Genomic DNA, 27,894 nt, shown 5'->3' on the forward strand with positions numbered 1-27,894 from the left:
TTGTTTTATTTTTTATTTTATTTTTCACACAGACGAGGGATCCCTTTGTATTTACCCGTTATCTTTATCTTGTTCCATATAAAGCCAAAGAGAGTGGATAACAGCCTTTCAGAAGATATTGTGTCACAGAGCACAAATAAGCACAGTTGTCCACACTGCAGTGCCACCTTCTACAGCTCCAATCACTTATGCAGACATGGTGATCCCACAGGTCAGTAAGCATACATGCATGCATTCTTCTATTCTCAAATGAGCTGTAGTTACCTTAAATAAACAGTTTTACATAAATGGTTGGACACTCTTGGTCAGATACCACATTTTGAAAATAGATGGATACAGTATAAATAGCAAACACTATTCAGCAAAATCTAATGATGCAGACTATCTTTCATCTGTGTTGCCTTTGAGATCAGAATTTTCTGTTCATGTTTCAGACATTGGCTGTATCCTGGTTGCGTACCACACACTAATACTATTAGGTAAACACTATATACTAATCTTAACAGTGCGAGTTTGGCAGGTTAGTATACAAAAAAAGAACGTACTAACAGGAAGTGTTGAAGAGTTACTATGCCAGCATACGTCTCTGCAGCATCTCCTGATAATTGTTATAGGCGTGAGTAGCTTCTCTCTTTGTTTCCTATTACATTGTGCGATAATAATGTCCATCATAACCACACTCAAAAACTGTCTAGTTCTGAGTATGTATATTACACTTTAACATCTAATTTACATACTACTTACTCAAAAACGAGTTAGTATTAGTAATTAGTATGCAATTGGTACGCATTAGCAAATCAGGCCTGAGACTTTAACCAGTTGCAATTAGAAACTGTCAGATAAATCAAATGACATTTCAGATCTTGTACCAACACTCTTCAACCACGATCTCCTCTAAACAACTGTTAAGATTGATGAAAAACCAGAGTAGTCAATGCCCACAAGTTAAACACTATGAAGTTCCTACAAATATACTTAAATGCTAATATTCTCTTGTTAAGATTGTCTTAAAACACTCTTAGTTGGTTTACGTAGCCATAGCCTTTAATGCTGCATTTTACAGTTTATGAACAATGGACGATAGCTTTATCATAAAAGCAGGGGGGGAGCAAAATTACCAAGTAACACAATCAGGCGTTCAATCAATTCTATTGATTATCGGTACAGCGAGCCTCCCACCCAAACACGATTCTACATCTGTTGTAACCCTAGCTGACATAACTAACACTGTTAAAATACACTGCATGTATTTTAATTGAGTTTTATTATCCATAAATAATAAATGCTGATCCATGTGGGGTAATTTACCACAGCAAGACTTTAATAAAACTTTGATGAATTAAATTATATGAAAAATTCCCAGTAGTATTTTATTATATTTTATATAGTTATAGTTTTTATCTATTGTCACCAGGTCCTACTTAAACACAACAACCAGTCCTTCTGTTTCAAAGAATCTATAAGTGTCTTAAAAGTCTCCGAAAAGGTGAAAGAGAAGAAATGAGTGGTTGGAAAAGCGGTTGGTCTTCTGGCCTGTATATGGTTTTATTTTATTTTTTTTTATTTTGCTTCTTATATTTCTATATTTCTATATCTATTTTATTTTTTAACTTAAATTGAACTTAAATGTAACTTTTATTTTATTTATTTAATTTTTTTTTGCACTTTTGCACTTTATTTCATTAAGTTAAGGTTTAGTTTAAATTTAGATCTTATTGAATAGCTTTGATGTGGGCAGACTGTCAGAAAAGCATTTCACTGCAAGTTATGCTGTGTATTACTATGTTTGTGACAAATATAGGGTTAGGGTTAGGGTTAGGGTATTAATTTGATTTGCCAGGCAGAACAGGCATGCACTGGCCATAAAGTGGAGAAGTTCACTCAGGGGGGAACGTCACTCAGACGACTTGCTGTCTGGTAGGTCATAGTTCATACCCTTGTGGCTTGAGCCCACACTGACAGTATCTGACATATCAATCTGGAACAGCCTTCAGCAGAACAGCTCAGTCTCCCAACAACCATAAACAACCCCAAACCCCCTCCACGGCCTTGTGCCATCGTCATTGTGACTGAGCTACAGACAGAGCTGGGGAGACAGAGTGCATATTAAAGATCACATGTCCTGCTAAATAATTTAATAATGAGTAAATAAAAAGAACAGAAATGTGTAAAACAATTATTAATAATGGCTGTAAAAGAGTGGTTGTCTCAGGTCACTCCCATCAGTGGTGAATGAGCTTAGTGGTTGTGGAGAATATCACTTTTATAGATTTCACAACGCAAAACTGCTTAAAACGAGTCTAGAAATTCATGGTAAAAATTGCATTTCATTTTTATAATCTAGTTTATTTTACTGGATTTAGTCCAGATCTCACCTAACTTTTGAGGTTTGTTATGGTCGACGCTGTTTCTCCTGGCCAGGTGGTGGCAGTGTAGCACCTCCTGCTGATTCACTTTGTCTCCATTTGGAGCTTCTCTAGCTGGATATATGAGAGGAGCGAAGCGTCTTGGGTTTGTTTACTGTGCCCGAACAGGCCTGATCAGGAACATAAGCTAAAGGCAGTTTTTAAAAGCAGTAAAAATGACTAAACTAGACCGCTTAAACTCTTTCCTGTCCGAGCGACTATCGGCGGCGCTAAATGAGATAATCTACACGGTAAGCATGACGATGAAGGAGTACGAGGAGGAAACGGCACGGATACGTAAAGAAAACGATTATCTAAAGGAAATGTTAAAGGTTACAGGATGCAGTGTTACACAAGCAAATCCTGGTAAGATGTATGATATCAGAGGTTTGATTTAATAGACATAATATTCTAGCTAGCAATATATTCTTAGAAAGCTAGATAGCTAGTAGTTGACCAGCAATGGTTAGCAATGTCAACAGTACCCGAGCCCTAATTGAATGGGAACAGTGTGGTTGAGCTCCTTCAGTTTGGGCTTAACAGTCATTCACAGTCAGTCTTATGGTTGAATCTAAGTTGACCAGATTATTGGTTTATTTGCTGGCCTCAAATATGACGAGGTCAGCTGCTTTCTCAAGCATGCAGACTAACTTATTTCATGCCTGTTAGGTGTGGTCAACTCCGCCGTGGTCTCCCCCATGACCCATGAACAGCAAGACTACACCTCAAGCTTGGAGCAGGAAACCGAGACCCAGGAGAGCCAGAGCGAGCAGCGGGGTCTGAAGGAAGAAAACTGTAGCATTAAAACCGAGCAGCCCTCCTACCCTGCAGAAGATGACCTGGAGCCTGAGACCAGGGAGACCTGTGCAACGCAGACAGACTACACTCTGGACCATCTCCAGTGTACCTCCAGTGTAAACACGCAGGCCGTGGACCAGGAGATAATGGACTACGAGTTCCCTGTCAAGATTAAAACGGAGTCAGTTAATACAGACTTGAATTCAGATGTAAGTGCTACCACGGACGTTGTGGACACAGGCAAACGGGGCTGGTCTCCACATAACTGGGATATAATTCCAGAAATAAGTGACCAGAGCAGGGTACAACAAGCAGCCATTCAGCAGCCGTGCACTATCGACGTCCCTCACTCTGCACAGTCTGCCCCACACAACCGGCCGGTGGAGTTTCGAGCAGCGTTCAGCTACGCAAACCGAATCATATGCAATAACACGTTGCACTGTACCAGCAGACACTGTGAAATGCAGAAGAGAACCATAGCTAAATCCAGTCCTGTGTGGAAGTATTTCTCCCTAAAAGAGGGGGACTGCAGCAAAGCGGTGTGTCTCATGTGCCAGGCAGTGATCTCCCGCGGCGTTAAAGAGTACACAACATCAGCTCTGTTAAAACACCTCCGTATGAAACATGGGAAATGTTGATGTTCAGGCTTTTTTCTTTTGTTTATTTACATGCTGTAATTTCTTGATTTTAAAATGGTGTCTGTATTACAAAGAAAGTATTTGGACATTATCTGCGCAAAAGAGGAATTCCCATCATGTCTCGGACATAAATTAAATGTATATCAGATTACTTAAAGGAAAATTTTACAAAATCCTGAATTATTGAGTCATTTCAACAAAGTCATACAGAGTGGTTTTGATATGAGATGCTTTACTGTAGAGAAGCCTACTTACTTCACTGTGGTGGTTTTAGAAACCAGGGGTCTTTGTCTCCTATTCAAGAACAGCCATTGTGTAGCCAACTTGGAGGTGTAATATAATGTTTTCAATGGCAAGAATGGTGGTAAAACTGAACTAAAAAAAAACAAAAACTACTAACTAAGTCCCTTGAGCATGCTAGCTCTGTATAGGGCGACAGTACCTCATGAAGAGTTTCATCCCAAATGCCACACTACTCCCCATGTCAGGTGCTACAGTAATAGAGCATTATATAATTGTAACAGGACAGTATTTAGATTTACTCGTATGTTGGAATCTAAAATCTCAAAAAGCTCAGTTTTCAGTGAGCAAAGAACAGTATTTTCAGGTGGGCTGGGGGCCAAAATGCAAACAGAAACCTCAGTGGTTATAAAATGTCCAGATACATATGGACAGGCCGGAAGTATTTTGTCCTACAACATCCTGGACATACCTTTCCACCTTTTTTTAAGCAATGTAAGTGTTGGGCCCAAGCATTGTCAGGAAAAACTGTTTCCAGCATCAGGCAGTATATTTGGAACCATTTTGCAAGTTTTCTGTGATTTAGCTCTTAAAATGTCATCGGCTGTGAATAAATATGATTTGATCAATTTCTCTAGAACAAAGCATTTTTCATTAAACCACTCTGAAACACCTGACGACAGAATTATGCCCACATTTAAAAAAAAAAAAAAGTAGAATTGTGCTTTACCCAGTGCTAACCTGGTGTGGATATAAGCTTATTGCGTGTTAGCCACATTAGCCTTGGAACCCCAGTGCAGAACTAAAGGATGCAAACTTAAGACAATAAACATCTTGTTTGATCAGCTTCTTTTGGGTTGAGAGTGACTGAATATCATATTTTGCAAGTGAACCACATTTACTTTGAGGCCTCAGACATGCTTAGACAGTTCCAGATTATAGCCAGTAGGCCACATGACCATGGCTTTGCCTGATGATGATGTTGTTTCATCAGAGTATGAGTAATTTGTTGCTGAAGGACTGTTGGTGGTGTAGTATTGTGTTTTGCACAGACAAAGTGTGTCAATTTGAGTGCAGTTGTGTTATCCACTATGCTATACAACCTCAAGTTCTAAATGATGATGAATATTGACCTTAAATATGGGCATGGTCCACTGCTGCTGATGATGGTGATGATTCCAGGTGTACTTACATCACCTCCCACCTTACTCCTTGTAATTACAAATGTTTTTTTCAATCAATTATTGAGTTTTTTATATTTAAGGAGCTTTTACATTGATCAGGTTTGTATGTGTTAGAAAGACTCAAGACTTCCAAAAATCTCTTTTTGAGGAGGCATGCATAATAAAATTCAGTAAAATTCAATAAAATTCAGGATGTCACTGAAAGCTGTTTTACTTTCCATCCATCCCTCCCTCGCCCCCCCCCCTCCCCCCCCCACACACACATACACATATTTTGGCAGGATTTACTAAACCGTATATGTTTGCACAGATATGAGCTGCGTTCCATCATGGCTAAAGGTTACAGCAGTTGCTGTGCTCCCGAGACTGTAAATATAATCCCCCTCTCACTTTCTAAATGGCACTGCTGTCCTCTCTGTCAGCAGGTGATATTGATTCACTTTCCATAGACTAGAGACCTTATGGACATCTTGGAATGAAAGGATAATTGGTTAAGTGAATGATAATGAACCTGGGAGGCAGTCTTGACTTGACTGACCTGAGAACATTGCATTGTTGTTAAGTGTGTCTCAAATTTGGCTTGGATTGGTCTGTTTGGAATAATTTTTTAAAGCACATTGAATATACTATCAAATGTCACTTAAGGCCCATAAAGACTTTTTGGATGTAAAATATTTAAAAAGTGTAATTTGCTCCCAAAAATGCTCATATTAAATATTGCATCTACAAAACAGTAACTTAGCAGTAACGTAAAAGCAAATACATGTGTAACAATTACTGTCCATTCTAGTCAAAAGAGTTTATTCCCAGTCATTTTGGAACATTTGTGATGGTCCAGTGTTATTATTATTAATATTATTATTGCTACTAACATTACACAAATCAATGAAATTGAAGTGGCACTTTCAGATCAGTTCATCAGTGCATTTATATACACATAATTACCAACCAGTGTTTTTGTTCCACTGGATGTAGTATGTAGTACACTGTTTGGACAAAAGTATTGGGACACCTACTCGTTCATTGTTTCTTCTGAAATAAAAGGTATTAAACTGGAGTTTATCCTTCTTTTGTTGAAGAACTACTACTGTGTCTACTGTCCAGGGAAGGCTTTCTACAAGATCTTTGGATCATTGCTGTGAGAATTGAATTGCACTCAGCGAGAACAGCATTAGTGAGGTCAGGATGGATGAAGCACCTACCGTCATTCCAGTGAGCACAATTCCACTGCTCCACAGCTCAATGCAGGGGGGGTTCACCCTTCTAGCCCACACCTGGCATTAGGCATGGTGCCAATCTGCTCCAGAGAGTCATATTCTATTGGCAGTACTTCACTACAGGGACTAGACCAGCTGTGTGTGTGCATTGCTATTCGGTATTATTAAGTACTATTAAGTAGCTGAATGCTAAAAAGGTGTCCACAAACATTAACTGGCTAACCTTAAAAGTTGTGTCTCTGCCAGGAAACCAACTGATTTAATTGAACTCCATCAATTCTGCCAAGACAAGTCGTCAGATATCCAACTAGAAGCTTGTAGATGGCTACCAAAAGTGTTTGGTCAATGTGCTCAAACTGTCTATGATAAGCGTATGTAAACTTCCAACTGCAACTGTATATTCATAATCTCATAACAACACTGCCAGTCTAGAAGGCTTGCACTGTTAAATGAAACTTGGCTCTTCATCTTCTCTTCAAGATGCTGGTCACACACCATTGTATGTCATCAAGCTCAGAGATAATGCTTAAGACATATATTCTACCAATCAACAGCTTAGATGCCTGACAGAAAGAATGGCTCATACTGACAGTAATAAGATGACAACTGCTGTCCTTTCTCTTCAGTCGTGATGCAGTAAATCACAGATGGGGGACAAATGAAAGAACAAATCGACTTAAAGCTTTCAGAAGGTGTTGGGCACAACAAACTGCCATAACAGCTTCAGTCTGTTTTGGTATGAATTCTTGGAGAACCATACTTCCGTCACCATTGGGGTTTTGATGATGTTGATGAAGAACGCCCTCAAACATGTCAGTGTAAAATCTCCCTTAGGGATTTAACTGGGTTGCGAACCGATGACTGCAAAGGCCATAGCAATAACAATCTATTGATTTGCAGAGACACTTCCCTCTGAGGCTGGAGTAGGGAGATCAAGACTGGGGTCCAGCACAGTTAGGTGTTTTACCCTACTCTTACACACTACCAAACCTGGGGATTCACTGATTAATTGAGCAGGAATTGCACCACCAAACTGCATAGGAATCCATCCTTCCAGGAACAACAACAGGGAATTCTAGTCCTAAAGGGCTGGACACCTTTTGGGTTTCCTGCTCAAAGATACCTGATTCAACTCACCCATTAGTTGCCAGGTTTAGATGCTGGTTAGAGCAGGGAAAACACCAGACTGTGCTAGACTCCAGGCCTCGGTTCCCAACCCCTGCTCTAGAAGGACCCAGACCCATGGCAGTAAAAGGACCTCCCCAAGATATTAGAGACACTGGAGGCCTCACTGTAGGGGTCAAGTGGCCACTGATTGTGTATGTTAGGCCTAAATAAAGGCCCTTAGGTCTCTGTTCCCATTGAACTACTGTAGAGTCTAACAGTCTTTCTGACTGAAGCTTCTTCCAATACTCCTGAAGTCTCTTTTAAAGTCACTTAGATCTTTTCCTCCTGCCACCATCTTCCAAATGTCACAGAGCACAGTAGGATGTTAACTGCTCAATTTATCAAGTTTTCCCTTGCATTTGTCACCCGTCTGTATGTCTTCAGGAAGCTTTGCCTTGGATGATGTGGCGTAGCTGGGACTCAAACTTGCATCTCAGCTGTAAGAACCACATCTGCTGTAGTAAGAACTGCTTTAACCACCTGGAGAGGAGCTAATGACACCGTACCAAGCAAAATAACAGCTGCTCTCAAAATAAAATAAAAAAATGAGTCTGTGCCCTGACAGTATGTTTAAGCACGTAAGCGCTTCTACAATTTTGGCAATTAATGTCCTTCCACATTTCTGTTTTTCCCAGCCTCCATTAAATCTGAGAAAAAATAATTATAGGCCCATTTATCTGTTTCATTAGTGCTGGCTTTATTTCTGCTGTTTGGATTGGCTAACAGCACAAACAGCAAGTTTTTCCATTTCTTGTATTGATGGGGATGTTGTCAACTGCATTACTACCGTGCAATTACAGAGACTGCATACTGATGTCTTTCACTGTGTCAGAAATCACATACTGCCACTAAATACTACTCCATAAATATAGTGTCCAAGTGCATGATGTCCATCAAAAAGTGAACAGACAGTGCCCACAAGCCAAAGTGAGAGTTTGTGAGTGTATTTGTATTTAATAAATAAATAAATATGGTCAAGGAAAGCCTATTGCAGATAGTTCTTAAAAGATTTTGGCATAGGACCTAAAAAAACTCTCACACTAAGATGTATATGCAAGAAACATGAGGTATTTACACATTAAATACAATCAAAGGTTTGGACATGTTACATTCAGCAAATATGTAGAAGTTTAGCTCTAAAATGTGCAGGAAAGAAATGCCACATTTCATCCCAGCCTTCGCCAAACAACTTTTCAAGTGATTGGATCTGAACTTCAGGGCCACGATTGGGCTCCTGTGCTTTTGTGTAGTACTAAAACTAAAGCTTTCATAACTGACAAATTCATGTCAGTTCTATTGAAAAGGATATCATTATTTTAGCTTGGAAATCAAGCAGCTGATACTCTATAAACATAAAAATGTATGTATTTGTATGTATGACACGTGAACGTCTACTATATACACTAGGGGGCAGTGCTGCAAAGTATTTTTTTTTTCCTGGAGAACTAAAACAAGGGAGCCCTACAACAAGTGTGTGTTACTGTAAACCAGAGAAAGAGGACCAGGCCGAAGCACAGTTTGTTGATTTCTCTGCTCTGATACACCAGAGAAGCAGGTTAATTATCTGATCAGTTGAAAATGAGAGTGATACAGAACACAAAAAACATTAAACTGCAGCATGGCTCTACAACCCTACAAGAGCTGTTCCTCACACTTAGCTAAAAAGTTGCTTTTCTGTTAGGTAGGCCCAGTCAGTCCTGTAACTAACAACTAATGAGTCCCCCCAGCCGCTTCCACCTACCTCCTAGTGTCATTTGCTATTTTCACTGCCGTTGTGTAACACAACTGTCAGTGTATGCTAACCATTAGCTTCTCATCTGTCCATCCGTCCATCCTTCCATCGTCTTCTCATCCATTTCTTTCTGGTCAGGATCGCAGAGGGTGCAGAGCCTACTGAGAATCATGGTGCACAAAGCAAGAAAACCCCCTGGATATGGAGCTAGTCCATTGCTGGGTACCACACACACACACCTATTCACTCTCACACTTCCACCTAGGGGCAATTTAGCATAGCTAGTTCACAAACCATGTGTGTTTTCGGCTCAGTGTACTTCTAATATGCATATATGCATTGTGTTTTTTTTGTTTTTTTTTTACATAATATTTAACTCTCTAACACAGTAAAATATGATTTCAAGAATGGTGTAACATACATATTGTGATGAAATTCATATTTAATGTAGTATTTGGAGTTATTGGTTAACATTAATATTTTAGAGCTATAAATTATAAATATATGTTGAAGGCCGTGAAGGATCCACTTGAAAACATAGTTCCCAGTGAATGAGATGCATTATAAACAAGAGAGAGATCCTTAGGGTCAGAGTGGTCCGTGTGGTGCAACGGAAGCCAATTGGGACACCTGCTCATTTATTCTGAGCTCATTCTTCCGAAATCAAGGGTACTAATATTGTTCATTCTGCTTTTGTTGGAGTAACTGTATATTCTGTCCAGGGAATTTTGGAGCATTGATGTAAGGATTGCATTTAACAAAAAGAGCATTAGTGAGGTCAGGATGTTGGATGATCACCACTCAACCTCATCTCCAACTCCTCCCATACGTCCTGGATAAAGCACCATCATTCCAGAGAACACAGTTCCACTGCTCAACAGCTCACACTGCTGAGGGGCTTTATACCCATCTAGCTCATGCCTGGCATTAGGCATGGTGCCAATAGGTTCGTGTTCATCTGCTCCAGAGAGTCCTACTCTATATGCAATACATCTTTAAAGGGACTAGACAAGCTGTGTGTGTGTGCCCGCATTTGCACATCTCTGTCAGCGGTGGGGGCAGCTTAAAGTTGCTGAATGCATTGATTAGAAGGGGTGTCCACAAACATTTGGACATATAGTGTATGTGGATTTTGGATCAGTGTCCCCCAACACCAGCTCCTCCAAAAAGTTATGGAGCAGTAAGAGCAAATGGCTTGCTGATATCTATATGTTACTTAATAGTGTGAGAGTGGCCTGTGATAGCAAAGATCACAATCTTTATTTTTAGCTTATTTTATATTATAATTTATTCTATTATATGATTGTTGGTGGGGAGTGTAGCACTTTTGAGTTTGTGCCTACAAAAAGCCTAAATGCACTCCTTCCACTCATGTAATAATTAGGTACGTTCTCTCTGATGTTAAGGTTTAGTGCTAATGCCCTCTCTTTTAGACACATATGGATGCTAGTATAGATCAGCAGGTTGCTTAGGTGGAAATAAGGATTGTGGAGGGGGAGAATATGAGCTGTTTTCATTTGAGCTACTTTGATTTCTTTGTACAAAGCACAACAACTGAGGTCAATATTCCTCTGCAGTCATATTCCTCTACTTTTAGCTTAATGAAGAACTGCATTTCTAATAAGACTGAAAAGGAGTGGTGGTGATGGTGGTGAGGGGGGGCTGTAATATGACATGTTTTCATTTGAGCTACTTTAAATTCTTTGAACAAACCAGACCAACTAAGGGTCAATATTCCTCTGCTGTCATATTCCTCTACTTTTAGCCTAATGAAGAACTGCATTAGAGCTGTAGATAAATGACGCAGTGCAGCCCAGCTGTAGAGCAATGCATTCCAGTTGTATTTCCAAATTGTACATAAACACTTCATATAAATGTAGCAATCACAAATCCTCAAGAATACAACACTCAATAAATACCAAGAGAACACAGCAAAATATAAACTCACACTTGCACCGTCTGGCATGCGGACACATTCCCAGGACGCTGCACATGTAAACATATCAGTCCCAAACTGTAGAAATCGATGAGCATGAATATCATAGCATGTCTGTAAAACCCATTAAAAAGAACAGTAGCAAATGGAGAGAGATTCAAAGCCCTGGAAAACATTGTGGGGTCAGGCTAAAAATGCTGTAAACATTGCTTCATGCTACAAAAAAATTAATGGTCAATCTTGTTCCTGTAGGAGGCCCAGTAGCTATAAAGCATCTCAGAGCAGCTGCGGTGATCCAGGATCATATTCTGCTCCACTTCTGACCTGACACATCCTTGTCTTTGTAAACACATAAATTCATTGTTTTATAGCTATTGTTTGCTGGATTGGACAAGCTTTATATGACCTAAAAAGTCCCATTCACCACCGAGTCTCACATACCTACTCTTCAAAACGAAGGTGCTTCTAATGTGACTCTGGAAGACGCCACAGAAGAATCACTTTTGGTTTCATATGAACCATGTTCTAGAGTAATAGCTCCATCCAGAGAAGTGAGAGTGTAAAGGTTCCTTAGACATCTAAAAGGTTGATGAGGGACAAACGAGGACAAGCGAACAATATAAATCCCATACGTCCCACAAAGTACAAAACAAAGCTAAGGACCAGAACTGAACTACATTATCTGGACAAAAGTATTGGGACACTTGATTTATTGTGTCTTCCTATACCTTCCAATACCTTCTTTTAAAAAGTGTTAACTGTCTAGAGAAGGCTTTCTAGTAGATTTTGGAGCATTGCTGTGAAAATTTTATTGCGTTCAGGAACAAGAGCTGTGCAAGAGCAATGATCACCACCCCACCAGCCACCATCCCCAACTCCCCAATGCCACTTTATGGCACTTAACTCGCCTAGCAACATTTGCTTAGCATAATGGCCTATCAAAGCTCCGCTGTTCTGGTGCAGCGATTGCAGAAAGTCCCAAAGATATATATGGATAGGCTTATTCTTCATCACAATGTCCAGCTGTTGGCTATTGTTGACTAAAACAGCTGGGAAAACAAACTACTGATTCATGTTAAGGTGGAATACAAACACGGAACAGACGTGTGTTTACATGGACATGCAGATAACCAGTCAGAAACTGACAGTTGTGACCAGCTTTTAACACACAATAAATTTTAGAATCTTGGTTTACATGTGAGTGGAGCTTCTGAGGCTCAGACTACATTCCTAATGAGAAACTCTTAGATTCTGCTTCGATTCACAATATGCCATCATTGTAATTTTATATAGGCTTGGTTTCCTCGACCATTAAAAAATGTATGCCCTGCTTGAAGGATTGAAGGATCCACAAGATAATGTGGAGTGTCACTTACATATTTGTTTAGAGTTTAAAATTGGTCAAAAAATCAGAAATAAAAGGCTAAAATCACTGTTAACACACCATGCATAAGAAAACAACCAACTCTGCATAATTCTAATTGCTAATAGGCTAATGGCCTAATCCATTACTACTCAAAACTTCAGGCCAAGTTGAAACGACAACATTTGCATCAAAATGATCTTGGCACCAACATGACATTTAAAAAACTCTTTAAAGCACAAATCGAAATAAGCATTTGCATAGTTGTGGTGTTTGGATAAAAAGGTTTCTTGTAAATTAATATTCTTATCAATTAAACCCTGCTATAAATTGGCATGCAAAGGTTTGGGTATGTCAAAATTGCTGTAAATGTAATTTAAAGTAAGATTAGTGTATTTTTCAGTACAATTTTAGTGTAAAAAAAAGAAAAGGAGCACCATGCTCAAGAGACGTGAGTGCTCAGATAAGTTTTACCAAGGTTATAGACCTCTTTAGGGCTATGGCTTGTTCACAGTTATGATTAGGAAGGGGCAAGTGATGTAAATTTCAAAGCTTTACATCACCTGACTGTTCTATGAAAACTTCTTGTTAGTACCCTATTGGTGGAACAGTCTAACCAGGAGACATCACCGGAAAGATCCCCCTCCCCCTTGCATTTGTGGCAGGAAACTTGTGTGCTTTTTTATTTCTTTACGGAAATGAATTATAATTATAAAAACATTTTTTAACAAACTCTCTCTGGAGGCTTCGGTTTCCGCAATTTTCGTGGTTGTACGTGCACAGAGAACTGTGTGTAACTGAGGGCCCGGAAGGATACATTAGTTGTGTGCTCTATCACTCCAAAGATACGCTGCTTTTCTGGGCTGTATACAAAGAATCCTTCACTTTGGAACAGCCTCCCAAGGTGCAATGGCTGAGAAATTCAGCCTACCTCGGTTTCAGCCTAGGCTTTGGAACACAGCAGGCTTCGGACTTCAAGCAATCCAGCAGTATTTTGTCTGTATTTGTCCTGTTCATGCGAAGACCATGTTGCTGACAATCGTTTTTTGAAAGTGCTCTACAATATAGTGTATTCACCCTATATAGTGAACTACATAAGTTATAAACTACAACATCTACATGCAGACAGCACTAGATTTCAGAATTCCACATATGAATAAATCTCAGGTAGCCATTCTGCCCATTCGTAATGTAATTAAGAAATTACAGTAGTAATTACAGTAGTAGTTTTTTTAAAGCTTTCCTGCTTAAAATATTAAGGAAATGCATCCTCTTTAGCTTAATGCTTTTTACTCTCTTAGCTATTTACAGTAACAGAAATTTTAACCAGTGCCCAAACATTTGCATGCCACTGACAAATATAGGACAAAAAAATGCAAAGAGCTAATAAAATAAAATTGAGTTGAATTACAACATGCCTATCCCTACTGTAGCATCATTATTCATTTCAAATAATATTTGTTTCTATAGATGACATGATTCCCAAATGCAAGCAACACTCTCAAAACTCTCTCCACAAGTTATAATGGCCTTAATGCCAATGCTAAAATGCTGTTAGAAAACTGGGCCCTTTATATGAAGGTCTGTTTGTCTGGTGTAGTCATGTGAGCTTGTCCAACCTTGCAACAGTTGCTATAAAACAAGAACGCTCTTGTGGGCAGAGCCTGGACAGGTAGGTCATTTTCAAAAGCAACCTGAGATCCTAGCACATCTGAGATGCTTCACTGACCAGTTAATCCTGAACTCGGATTGTTACATTCTCTAACCCGAACCAGCTCACACAGCTGAAAACCTGGGCTTCTGGGGAGCCTCTTGTTTTTTCTTTTTTTTTTTTCATGGCAACGCTGTATGGTACAAGGTATTGGTGAATTTGCGGCAGGCACATTGCACGTTCCCCACAGTTTGTTGAATGTAGCTACTGCATGTCTCTTCTCAGCTCTGACCAGAAGCAGAGGATACTGAAGCACTGAACAGCGAAATACATTTTCTACGGCGATCAGTCAGGAGGATAATGCTACATGGGGATCTATGAGGATTAGAATTCACTTGTTACAAAATGTGTATAAAACGTGCAGCAAATAGAGAAAGAGCGAGAGAAAGAGAGAGAGAGAGAAAATCAGAAAGAAAGAGAGAGAGAGAGAGAGAGAGAGTCAGAGGGATGGTCCATCGGGTTAAAAGGCAACTGGTAGCCCGGCCCTCATAGTTTCCTACTAAGAACGTGCAGTGCAGGATGCAGTCAAGTCATGCAGAATCTATGCATCATTATTCGTTCCAAAAGACATTTAAACAGCCGTGGTTCCTAATCCAAATTCTGGAGAACCCCCAGTCTGCATATTTTAGAGGTCTCCATTGCTCCATCAACACACATGATCCAACTAATCAGCTAATAAACAAGCCCTGAGTTGAAGTGGGTGTGTGAGCTGGAGAATACTAAATTGTGCAGGCCTGTGCAGGTTTTCTAGGACGAGGAACCAATGGTATAGGCTTATAAAAATAAAGGTGCCTTGTTTTTGGTTTGGGTACACACTGAACCCCTTCGTTGACATCCCTTCATAGTAATTTGCGGCAACAACTTACTAAGGTGGGAATGGGTTTTAATGCATGGCCACAACTCAGTCGAGGATTCTTTGGTGGTGGACATTTCAGAAAAGGTTCTTCACACTCATACATCTCATTTAGATGATTCTGACCATACATAAGGAAAGCTTGGTCTCTAGACCTACTTCAGTAGTCACTCTCGTTTAGTATGTGTGTACACAGTCTTGGCTCCTACGAGTATTGTTTAATGGGAGCACTGGGCTCTTTATGGGCTCCCATAAGAAAGGCTTTGAAGTGGTTAAATGAACACATACATACATAAACCACTACTTACTTCATTACTTAATGCAATTAACACTACTATTACAGAGCAAATACACACGTACTGTTACACATTTCATTGCTGTCATGCAGAAAAACTCTTATCTCCAAAAGAGTAGTGGAACATTTTAGATCATTTCTGTTGGTTCATTTATCATGAAATGATGACCCAATGATAAGAACATCTGCCAGATTCACACTGACAAAACAGGAACAAAGTCAAAAACCGAGATGCAATGTATTTGCCCATCAGTGACGATTTGTATATTGTATCATTTGTTCATGTTTTGAAATTATTTGAATTATTCTGGCAGTTGTCCTTCACATTGCTTACAAATTTCATGATGAATGGACCAATAGCAAAGCTCCAACATGACATGAATGAACAACACTAAACAACCCTTTTTTTCTTCATCAGTCAGGAAGAGGCGAGAAGAGGCTTTCATCATATAAAAAAGGCCAATTCATAAAAGACAGATTTAAAGACAGGGCTGAAACAGTCTTTTGTTCCACTAGTTTCAGCCTCATCCTACTTTACCATCCCCTTCACTTCACTCGATGTGCTCTTAACAGTGATTGCGTCAGTTTTTGGGAATCTTCTGCCCACACAGACTTTGACTGAAACTGTGGTGAAAGAAAATCTTGCTAAGTGAGGCTTCAATAATTGGTGTTTTGGCCATTTGTTCATTAGTGCTGACAACAAGGGTGAGGTTTTAAAAACAATAATTATTGATTAATTATTTTTACTGGTGAAACTTAGATAGAACTGGTTAGATATAACTGATTTACATTTACGGCACTTCACAGACCGGAACACGTGGTTTCATTTATAAAGGAAAATTATCAGCGGTTTTCAATGAAATCTGGCACTACCACCTGTTTCTCTCATTTTAATGTGCTATTAATAATTCATTAAAAAATATTTTAATCATGCATGGTTTTATAGATCAGTCTTGATGCTCCCACACACACACCTAACTGCACTTCTTAATAAAATAATTAAATAGACCTTCAATATTACATATTGTTATATGTATTATAACCTTTTTATACATGTTCATTTGAGTGAGATCAACCTTTTGGAATATTTCACATTATATTGACTGAGTGGACTGAGTTGTTTTGATGACATATGGTGAACTTTAGGGTATGACTTATGTTTAGACTGTGTGTAGTAGTTCCCCCCAGGCTACATTCTCTTGGTTGTACATTTAGATTTTATATAATGATTGATTGCCTGGCCTCGGTGTTGAAGACTGTTAGAGTATTTTTATGTACTTGTGATTATTATGCGACTATTCAGTGATTAATAATACTCAATTAAGGAATGAGGGAATACAATTCAGTTGAGATTTTGGGTAATGTTGACTCAAATGATTTAATTCAGTATTAAGACTTTGAGATATTCTAACCTAAAGTATTTAAGTTGTTCTAATATACAGCGTTAAGTATCTTTTTAATTTGTTCAACTAATCTATTTATTTAAGGTAATGTGTTTGTAAGTTAAGTACACTTTCTGGGTTAATAGCATAATACAGTTAAAAACTCATTCTGATGAGTCTGATGACAAACATCACAACAGCATTTAGGACGAACCTGCCTTTTTTCTGAGAAATGAATCAAAGCTCAATAATATAGAAATTAATATTGAGAATTTTACAGCAACCTAACTTTGCTCAGCCTAGTAGAATAAAACAAGATCAAACGAGGGACATCAACACAACATACCAACATCATATACTTTAATCATCTAACTATTAAATATCAGTCATTTTAAATTGATAGGGACTACTCATGAATGTTTCATGATGTTTCATGTATTTTAAAGCTGCTGTAAAGAAACTTTAAGAGTTAATTAAACATGCTTCAAAGGTACTTTAAAAGAACCATCCACTGAAAGGTCCTATAGTGAATCAAAAGTGGTTCTTGATCCAAGGAAGCCTTTTTGGTTACACCTGGCACCTTTATTTTTTACAGTATATTGTGCACAAATTCTGAATTGCTTGAATGCATCCCTGCTGTAATCTCCAGCTCCAGCATATCTGCTCCATATAGCATTAAGAGACCCCGCCACAGCCTTCTCAGCCATCTCAATGCCCACCACACATCACGTTTAACAATCAGCCAGTCACTGTCACTCCATCTTCAGTCCTGGCAGGTGCTTTGAGGGAGCTCATTGGTCAGCACATGCCATCGCTCCACCTTCTGCCCCTTGTTCCTCAGGCAGTCCATCCAGTGGCGCAGGGCGTCTCCTTGAGAGTGACAGCTCAGGCACACTCCACCTGCAGCACAGAGCTCTTTACATTAGAGTGAATGGACAGATTTTCTGTCCCTGTGCCTGTGTGGTGTTGAATCCCAATAGTTCAGCCAAAGGTCAAACGTAGTTGACTAAGACCTTGTTTACACCTGGTCACTTCATGTGATCAGTATCTGGATTGTATCCTGATACGATTTTACCCACATGCATTTACCCTTGATAGTCTCTGGTTAGTCAGACAGAATATGCAAAATGGTTTGTTGTGCGGTAATTATTACTGGGTATATCGGTTGTACAGGGATGGGTTTTGGTTGTTGAATGCGTCTTGGAGAGACAAATACCCTATCCAGATATCCAATTCTGATCCTCGCATGTAGTGACCAGGTATAAACGGGATTTAAGACTAGGGATTGCTCCACTATTAAATTGCACTAGTCAACTAGACTTTCAGAAATATGGTCATCTTGTCATCATTAACTAGTAAAGTATTTTGTTTGTAGCTCTCTAATTTGGTCTAACTTAGCTGCAAAGGCTATGGGTTGAGGTTGAAGTTTTTACTGTGTGTCAGTAAGATTCAGCCTAAATCTGAAGAATCTCGCCTCTGACAGTTTAATCAGTCTGATGGGAAACAAACAATGTTTCTTAAACTAAATGCTAGTCGTTTCCAGTTGCTATCTCTGTACACCCATGTGCCTTTCAAAGCAAGATATCATCTCTGACCTAGAAACACTGATGGTATCCAATTTTCAGAACTTACTCCTGAAGTTAGTTTGAAGCAATTAACAGCAGTGGCAGTACCCAGTCTTACAATGCTCTTTTGCTGCGTGGTCTTACACAGCTTGCAGTGGGTGTGTGTTTAGCAGAAAAACTGATTTCTGTTCTCTGTCCTTCTGCCTGGACTCCACTGTGTTTTACACCGCTGTGATTCAATTATGCTGCTCGTCTAGTGGATTTGGTAGCCGATCAGTCAACTAGTCTATACAAACCTTAGCTAAACATGTTCGATATCTGAAATTCTTCTGTCTGAAGCTTTTCACTGGGTGTGAATGTTATTTATCCTCAATAATGGAAACAAGCTGGTTTGTGAAAAACACAGCACCGGTCAGTTTGCCGCCCACAATCGTTCTCAGCATCCAGCACAGTGTCACGTCTGAAAGATCGATAGCATATCGCTTTAGCTCTCACCTATGAAATCGTTGGAGCGGCCCAGGTCGTAGTCCCACACTGTGACCTCCAGTGTCTTGCTGACCAGTTCTGAGAGGGAGATCTCATAAAAGAACTCCTGTGAAAGCAATAAAATATAGAACGGGTGAATCCTCAGACAAACGACACTCTGTGGGATTGTGTGGCGAATCGTCATTTCCCTTGCGGCCAGTTCAGGAGCGATGCAGTGTGATGGTACTGCTGAGTGCGCTCGGTCAGGCCTATGTGCTCTTGAGCAGATAGCAACCGGTGGTCTATAGGGCTTGGTTCCACATTGCCCAGTGGAGTAATAGCACCAGGAACCCGTGCTGCCGGGGGAACCACTGAGGGAATGAAAACGAGACACTCATACTGACTGATGATATTCAGTGCCCACACACACACCAGAGAGACGAGCGAGGGACAGAGGGATGGATGGGGGGCGAGATCGGACCAGACATCTCATTAACACTTACTGTGAATTTCATTCTCATGGAGGTGACACATCATACATACACTCATACATGTACACACACATATATTTTGCACTGGGTGTGTCATACAGTGGCTCGGTTCATCAGAAGGTTCATACCTCGTTGAATTCTGGGTTCAGGGTCTTTTTAATCACCGCCGTTTTATGTTTCGATTTCTTCTGAACGTCTGGCTTCAGGTATCTGGAGGGGCATAAAGTGGGGTGTTAGGACAGAGAAAAATAATATAGAGGGTGGGAGGCTTCACACACGCACACATACACACACACACACATGGCTGGAGAGAAAAACAGAGGCACTGTACCACCTGACACACACACACACATCGATTAAAACACACAGCTATTTGCTTTTCTGCCCGCATCCCACTGGCTTCCATAAAATTTTGATTTGCTTTATGTACTGCTGTTAACTCTCACTCCCATCCCCCCAAACACACATACACACACACATACACACACACATACACAAACACAAACACACAAACACTCACACTCCCTCTCACGATCAAAGCCAAAAGTCTTACTGTGTAGTTTGTGTGTGTGTGAGCAAGAGAGAAAAGAGAAAGAGAGAGAGTGGAGAGAGAGAGACATAGACATGTGTGTGGGTGGGGGCCCTGTCGATTCTCTTGCCATTTTGCCTGAGGATGGAATATTTATTTTAACACATGATGGTGGGTGAGAAGTAAAGAGATTAAACCTGTGGGGGATGGGACGGACCATCCATTTACATTCCACTTCAGCATAAACATTCACCGCTGTTACTCCCATCATCTTGCCCTGCCTGTTCTCTCTCCCCTGAAACATCATTTATCACATTTCCCCCATCTTCCACTCTCCCTTCTTTTATACACTTTGGCAACTTTTAATCCCGTGTGGTTAAAGACCCCCAACCCAAAACATTTTCCTGCTGTCTTGATCTTCAATCCCCTTAAAAATGTGCAATAAGGATTAAATCATCCACCCACACCAAAGCCCTGCCTGCACCGCGCCGTATCAGAGACAAAGAAGTCCTGCCCGCTCACGTTTTGACGTAGGGGTCAGAGAAGCCATTGACGTCCATGGCAGCCAGGTGAGCGCAGCGCTGCACTCCAACCCACAGACCCCCCCGCCGGCCTTCGCCGCCCCCCTCTTCGGGCGGGGGCAGGAACTGCAGCGAGAGCAGCAGGCGACCCCTCTCCTCCAAACTGTGCAACTGTTCATTCTCCCACTGTGAAAACAGAGGAAGAGATAAGTGGGAAATGGTGGGGATAGAAAACATGGATATTGGGGAGGTAAGACGAGCTGAAACGGCAGATTAACCTCCTAAACTGGAGGCTTATTATTATTCAGTTATTAATCTTGAAGCTTATTGCCAAATACTTGCTGTGAATTCTGCAGGAGCTGCTCTGAAACTGCGACACAATTTCTGTCATTTTCCTTCTCCACACCACCGCAATGGCTTAGAAATGAAGCATGGAAGTGTGGCCTTTCAGCTTTAGGGATATTTATCCTGCTGCTGTAGAAGCCATCCTGTTATCATTTTCAGCGTTTTTACAGACAGTGTGATGTTTGTTTCTTCCCTTTACCAGTAAAATGTTCCCAGTGCCACTGGCTGCAACACAGGCCCAAAGCATGGTCAATCCACCCCCTACTTAACAGCCGGAAGTGTGTTCTTTTCATGAAAAGTCATTAAAAATTAAAAAATATTACCAATAAATAAATAAATAAATAAATAAAAATACAGCCTTCAACCAATGCCTTCAAACATCTGACACTGAATTTTGCAGATATTGCTGCACAGTGAAACCACCGCTCCAGATTCTGCTCGAATCTCTCCGAAAGTCTTTTGCAAGCAAACAGGGGATTTGATTAGCGCTTTTTAAAGCAATCTTATGAGCAGTTCTCTCTGAAAGTTTCCTTTCATTTCTTAATTATGTTACGAACTGAGGAAATAGCAACCTGAAAACGCTTTGCTCTTTTCCTGTAGTCTTCTCCCTATAGCCCCAAAAAGCTAATTAAAGTCTGAGACCTTGGTAAAAGTTATTTGAGAGCTCAAATCTCTCAGGGTGCTCAAATCTTTAACATTATGCCTTTTGGAGATCAGTTCAGCTTGTACTCATTTAACTGTTCAGTAGAAATGTTGACCAAAGGTGCCCAAACTCTCTCTCTCTTATTCTTTCCCACTTACTCACGTCCCACCTCTGTCTCTCTCTTCTTAAAGGCAAATAATGTTATAATAAAATTGTTTAAATGCAGGTGCTTAGTTTTTTTATAATGTACTCTTTGTAATAATGTAATAACTTAAATAATATGATTAATAAATAAGTAAATATGCTGTAAAAATTACACAAGGTTCTTTTTGCTGTTCCTAATGCCTAATGCCAGGCTCTGGATGTTTTGTGGTTTTTTTAAAATCCTATCTCCATTTTGGAAAATATTTCCAAAAACGCTTGCATGAGCATGCTGGCCCTGTATGGGGCAACAGTACCTCATAAAGAGAGATATCAAAACACCAAGAGGAAGACAGAAAACACAAAGGTTTAATCCCAAATTAGACACTACTCCCTATGTAGTGTACTATGTAAGTACTACGTAAGTACAGTTTGTAAATCTGAATAGAGCATTATATATTTGGAACAACAGCACTTACTCATATGCTGTAGTCTAAAATCTAGGGCTATCTGCATGTAGACACTAGCTTTATGACTTGTGTAGTTCATTATATAGGGAGTAAGGAGGTATTTGAGATTCAGCCAGAAACAGGCATGTGTTGTGATGTCAGCATTTTCATTAAACACAGTTTCCACACAACAACACTGAAGCTTACAAAAATCTCCACCTTGGAGAACATTTTTGAAAAAAGCTCTGTTTTTAGTGACCACAAACAATGTATTCATGAGGACAGGACACATGCACAGGACAAACGCAGATAAAAATGTGTGGATGGGGCCTAAACTTTCTATCAAATGAATGAATGAATAAATTTATAAGACTAAACCAGTTTCCAGAGACATGCTATATTACCCAGTGTTACCTCGTCAGTCAGAAGCCCAGTTGCCTTCATCAGTCAGAGATGAAAGTCAGAGAAAGTTGTCATTTGTCAGTCCGTCAGCTGCTGATCCACTTCAGCCAAAATGTACTAATGATATTTATCTATGCGCAGGCCAAGAACTTCATTTGCCTCCTTTTAAAAGAAGTGGACACAGAGTCAGGACTTTCAATACAAATCAGTCCGGCCCCTCTGACACTGGATTCAACTCAAATGAGTTTGCCACCGCTGGGTTAGAAGGTGTCTGATAAATTATGCATCAGCAGATGTGCTACAGCCACTGACTGCAAGCCTACACACTGTCTCGATATGGTAGCTGTACCTAATGAAATGTTTAGAATAATAACTCTTGAAGCTTGATTTTTTTTTATATATCATCACAACAATATCAGAGTGGCGAGACATGGTGAAGCTGAGAGAGCGCCAGCCCAATTAATCATCAGCATCAGTACTGACAGAGCAGGTGCCCAAGAATAATTAATAAAAAAAAAATCCTGACCCAGCAAGGACTCCTACGGAGCAAATTAAGGAATGACATTAAAGTTAATTAAATTAATGTTGTTCCCATAACAATTTCAAATAATTTGCCAGGGACATTTCTTTTTTTTTTTTTTGCAAATTGTTTTATTTTTGTCTTATAGGCCCGGTCTCACTCAGACCTTTCACACTGTGTTCAGACAGGCTATTAATTTGTGTTGTTAATTCTTGTATTCTATCCTTCCAACCAAGCAGATGATCTTTCATGAAAAGCAGCAAGGTTTGGGGACACATTTTTGATTTGCACTGTTATTTTACAATTTTTGTCAATATAAACATAGTTTTTGCCTGTTAAAGCAACATTACATAGCATTTGTACCTTAAAATAACAGCTTCAAAATCATGTTAATGCTCAACTGACTTTAGCATTTTGGTGTATAATCGGACAAATAGCATTTCTATCATTGCTACTCCATGATCATTCTGCTGCTAACTGCAGTATGTAACTTTGGAGAAACCAAAAAGCCACATTTGTGTAATATCTGCCTCAGTCCACATGCTTTTTTCACTTTCTGCATCTCCCAAAAAAAAGGTATCCTTCAGTGGCATTAGTGTCTGAAAGTATGAAGTACACATCCTGACTGTAGGAGGAGCCCAGGAGCAAGACATACAAATTCTCCATAGTGCTGCTTTAATTCTTTGTGCACATTTTTTCCAACTCTGAGTTGAAAGAGTCAGCAGAGTGTCTTGGTATAACGAGTGGGATTTGGGAATGACTTCTTTCCAAAGCTATTGTTAAAAGCACATATTAAAAATTCTGTTCCCCTAAAGATGAACAGCTGAAAGTTTCAAGCACAGATGAATGCAAATAGTACAATAAAGGGGTTGTCTGGGGTATTGCACAGGTTTGGGATGTTCACTTGGTTTAAATAATCTGTTGCATTTTCTGATATGCTGTTATGGGAATGCGAGAACCATCTATTGTTTTACCGTGTTAAAGAACCCCCATCGTTCCTATATATCCAAATGTTTGTGGACACCTCCACCACCACTACTAAAGTTGCACTCATTTCTGACACAGATGCACAATTGCACACATGTAGCTTGTCTAGTCCTTTCACAGATGTACAAACAAACAAATATGGACTCTTTGGAACAGACAAATATAAGCCCACTGGTACCATGGCTAATGCCAGGTGTGGGTTTAAGGGTATAGAGCCACCCAGTTTTGAGCTCTGGAGCATTGGAACTGTGTCCATTGAAAGGATCCAGTACTTTTGGGATAAGTTGGGGAGTTTCGGGTGAGGCGGGGTAGTGATCATCAAACCTTATTAACGCTGTTAATAAATCCAGTAGAAAGTTTTCCCTGGGCAAAAGAGACCCTTGACTTCAGAAAAAAACAATAAATGAGCAGATGTCCCAAAACTTTTGTCTATAAAGTGTATCCTATTCACAAAACAAGCTCCTTTAAACAAAAATCCACTGACAGATTTTAGGGAACCAAATATGACTCCTCCATGGCATCACTCCGAAAAACTCTTTTTGGCACCTTCATTTTTCAAAATTCTAAGGCTGGTGCACTACATCCAATGTCCCAAGTCCCTTTCAAAGGATTGCAGCACTCCTCCTCACACCACAAGTGAATTTTCTTCATGACACAAAGCTGTACGGATCAGACACTAAGCCTTTCTGTACTAACAACCTCACGGTTTGGATTTGCTGGAAAGGAAAGGGGATATCCTAAAGTCGCAGCAGTTTTACTAATGCTTACCCTCTACGAGTTCCTGCAGAAAAACAAAATATTTGGTAATGTCAGTCTTCCAGAACGCCACTAATAAGGACAGACAGGAATGAGGATGCACAAGTCCACAAATGGAACGAAGGGCATTAGCACTCAAATCTAATTTTAAATTAATATATTCAAAGAAGTCACGAATGAGGCCATAGAGAATAAAACATTAAATTCTGGAGGAATATTCCGCTTAATAATTGATATTCAGCCTGGCAAAAGCTAGATGAATGCCTCTCAGGATCTGACAAGAGTGACTTAAAAATGTGACAAAATTTTGCTTTACTTAGTAAACTATGATCTTATCTTAATACCCATGCATGGAAAACCCTCTGCGCTGGATGTGGATTGAATGTTGAGTGCAATGTTATTGGACAACATTGTCCAAGGGCATTGGGCTAGATTTCACAGGATAATTGACCATATTCGGAGAATAACGTTAGCGAAATTAAGTACAGAATTAAATGCCAGAGAGAGAGAGAGAAAGAAGAATGTCTTCAGAAGGTCTGGTCAGCGTAGTGGTTTATGTATGTTCTTTAATGCAGATGAATTATCAAAAAACAGAATTACACAGAATAATGTCAACAGTATAGCCTATAAATATCCTGAATTACTGAATTACTCAGATACTTCAAGTAATCTTTCCCAAAATGGCCTTGGTGTGTCACCAAGACAGTGCAAGATGCCATACCACTCATCCACTCAGTGATAGAGCAGGCTGTGGATCTTGGGAACTTGTGAAACTGTGTTGGAGAAGAAAAATTCAACCATTGTCCTTGTTTTGCTTAAGCCACCATGATCCTTGAGAACAGAACATCAGCCAAAGGATTCTTGAGTGTTAAGTGCCAATGTTTGTACTAGTCAACAGAGCTGTAATCCATGTGTGAAAGAGGCTAATTTTAGTCTGATTGGACTTTATAGCAGAAAAAGCATTTATTTTAAAACACTACATACCACTATATGTTTATGGACATCCCTTCTAATAAATACATTCTGTTACCTTAAAGCTTTAAAACCACAGTAGTTTTTTCAAGTCTCCAAAGAGCGCTGGTTGTCCACATAAGACAAATGCACAAGAGAACAGGATGACACAGAGACTCTCAGTGGGAACCTGGGGCAAGATTCTGTCTCAGCATTAAACCTCAGAGAGAAATTGGACTGAAAGCCCACTTTATAGAAACCAAACCTCTCATCAGCAGAGAGAATCAAAAGGCTAGACTGACCTTTGCTGAGGAGCATGTTGCGTGGATGGAGGAGAACTGGTCCAAAGTTCACTTTAGTGATGAGAGCAAGTTTAATTTAGATGGATCAGGTGGGAAACATTATGTTCTGTGTCGAACTGAGCAAAGACACCATACAAAAAAAAAAACTTAAAGCGTGTGAAGAAGTCTGCAGTAAAAGTCAGGCCTCTTATACAGCTACTTGGCAAGTTTAATGCTAGTGTTTATAAGAACCTCCTTTGGCAACAAGCAATTCCTTCCCTGCGAATATCTCTCCATCAGCCCAACTTTTTATGTAAGATACTGCTCCTTGTCACTCTGTGCAACAGATAAAGCAGCTCCTTGGTTACGACGTTATGGTTAAGAAACCCACTACAGTTACCGGACTGTGGACTTGCAGATAACATGCCCATGTGGGGTCTGTATGGACAGGAGGGGTTAAATATGAGCCCCATCTGGGCTGCACATTGCAGGTGGGCTGTAATGATGGGACCCAACTGGGTCTCAGTAATAACGCATGTACGAATCCACTCCTAGCCCATGCCCCCATGTGAGCCCCACATGGGCATGCTGGCTGGACTGTGACTGGAGGAAGAGTGGAACAAGCTCAAACCATTGCAGTGTGAAAACAACTGGGAACCAGAAAGTTTTGTCCATTGGTTCCATGTTAGCCCCATGTATGGATGCCCACCATCTGGGCTGTACACTGCAAAGGGGCCTAGATGTGATCCATGTGAGATTAGGGTGAGCTGTAAGGCCCAACTAGGTGTCAGTAACAAGCCATGTCCAAACCCAGTCATCCAGTCCATGCCCACCTGGAACCCACCTGAAAGCCCACATTCCACCCATGTGCAGATGTGCTGAAGTCATTTAAAGCAAGGGCCTCTACAATTCCTACTTATCTTTGCAAGCTGTAACCATCAAAAATGTCATTCATAAGCTTCCTTTCTGCCACCATGTATAGTGCTTTTTAATTCACTGTCATTTCCACAGTATAAAGGTTTTTGTTGAATGTCCTTGGTTATGTTGAATAGCATGCTAGTAGTGCAGTGGTATACCCACAGCTAATATACCTTTTGAATAATGATGGTCACCAATTTTATCAGTATTGTGACTGTAAATCCTTTCGAATCAAATCAGTTTGTCACATCACCTTAACACGGGCGTAAAGGTGAGTGATCGTGGTAGTGAAACACAAATATACACAAAATAACAATACAAGAGAATCTGTAAACAGTAGCAGCCATTGTCCCACTGGCAATTCTTCACCTGGTGGGATTTTATTGGCACATATTTCAACAATAATAACTGTGCTTTTTTCCCAAATAGCAAATCACATTCATGGGTCTTATGAGACTTTCTAGAGATGTTTATACTCAGAACATTACTGTTCTTGCCATATGTTCAGCTTCTCTCTGCCACGTCCCACCAGAATGTCTTTGAATGATTTTAAGCCATTCTTTTCTACGTTGCTGTTAATGTTTCTACTCTTCATGGATTTTTTCCCTCTGGTTAGGAAAAATACAATAATGGACTGAGGCTATATTGCTGTTTTATATGTGGGGATTTCTGTGGTTTATTTAATCAAAGTAAATCAAAGATTTATTAAATATTAGGTCTGTAATAAAAAGATATAGTTTAATAATGAGAGTTTGTCACATGAAAGTGATAAACTGCAAACCTCAAACACAAATCTGGCTTCAACAAAACAGGGCTGTCCAGCTAACATAGTTAAAATGGAGCCCTGTGGGACTCTACATGATATGCTAAATCAAACTGTTCACAGTAAATTCTGCATAATGATTATTAACTGAATAATAAACCTAGGGTTCAAGAGGTTATGAATTTGTTCCCCTAATAACCTTGTCTATACAGTTTCTTAAAGCGGAGGTTACTCCACAGTTTCCAA

General features: G+C 39.8%; 3 protein-coding genes across 3 annotated transcripts in view; 2 read left to right on the top strand and 1 right to left on the bottom strand.

Moving 5' to 3' along the window:
• sgf29 (SAGA complex associated factor 29) overlaps nucleotides 1-27,894 on the top strand; it is a 103,588-nt gene that overhangs the window by 18,055 nt on the left and 57,639 nt on the right. The gene's annotated exons all lie outside the window — the stretch shown is intronic.
• LOC140573972 (uncharacterized) lies at nucleotides 2,476-6,186 on the top strand. The gene is made up of 2 exons (XM_072693621.1): nucleotides 2,476-2,771; nucleotides 3,075-6,186. Exons 1-2 carry the CDS (start codon nucleotides 2,582-2,584, stop codon nucleotides 3,839-3,841), a joined length of 957 nt encoding a protein of 318 aa, XP_072549722.1. The 5' UTR covers nucleotides 2,476-2,581; the 3' UTR covers nucleotides 3,842-6,186.
• doc2a (double C2-like domains, alpha) overlaps nucleotides 11,202-27,894 on the bottom strand; it is a 42,191-nt gene continuing 25,498 nt past the window's right edge. Inside the window, 4 exon segments of the mRNA XM_072694306.1 lie at nucleotides 11,202-17,821; nucleotides 18,982-19,078; nucleotides 19,571-19,652; nucleotides 20,494-20,678. Of these exon segments, the coding sequence (XP_072550407.1) occupies nucleotides 17,685-17,821; nucleotides 18,982-19,078; nucleotides 19,571-19,652; nucleotides 20,494-20,678 (501 nt within the window). The 3' untranslated portion in view covers nucleotides 11,202-17,684.

Source organism: Salminus brasiliensis, chromosome 12 (genome assembly GCF_030463535.1).
Source record: "Salminus brasiliensis chromosome 12, fSalBra1.hap2, whole genome shotgun sequence".
In the NCBI taxonomy this organism is placed as follows: Eukaryota; Metazoa; Chordata; class Actinopteri; order Characiformes; family Bryconidae; genus Salminus; species Salminus brasiliensis.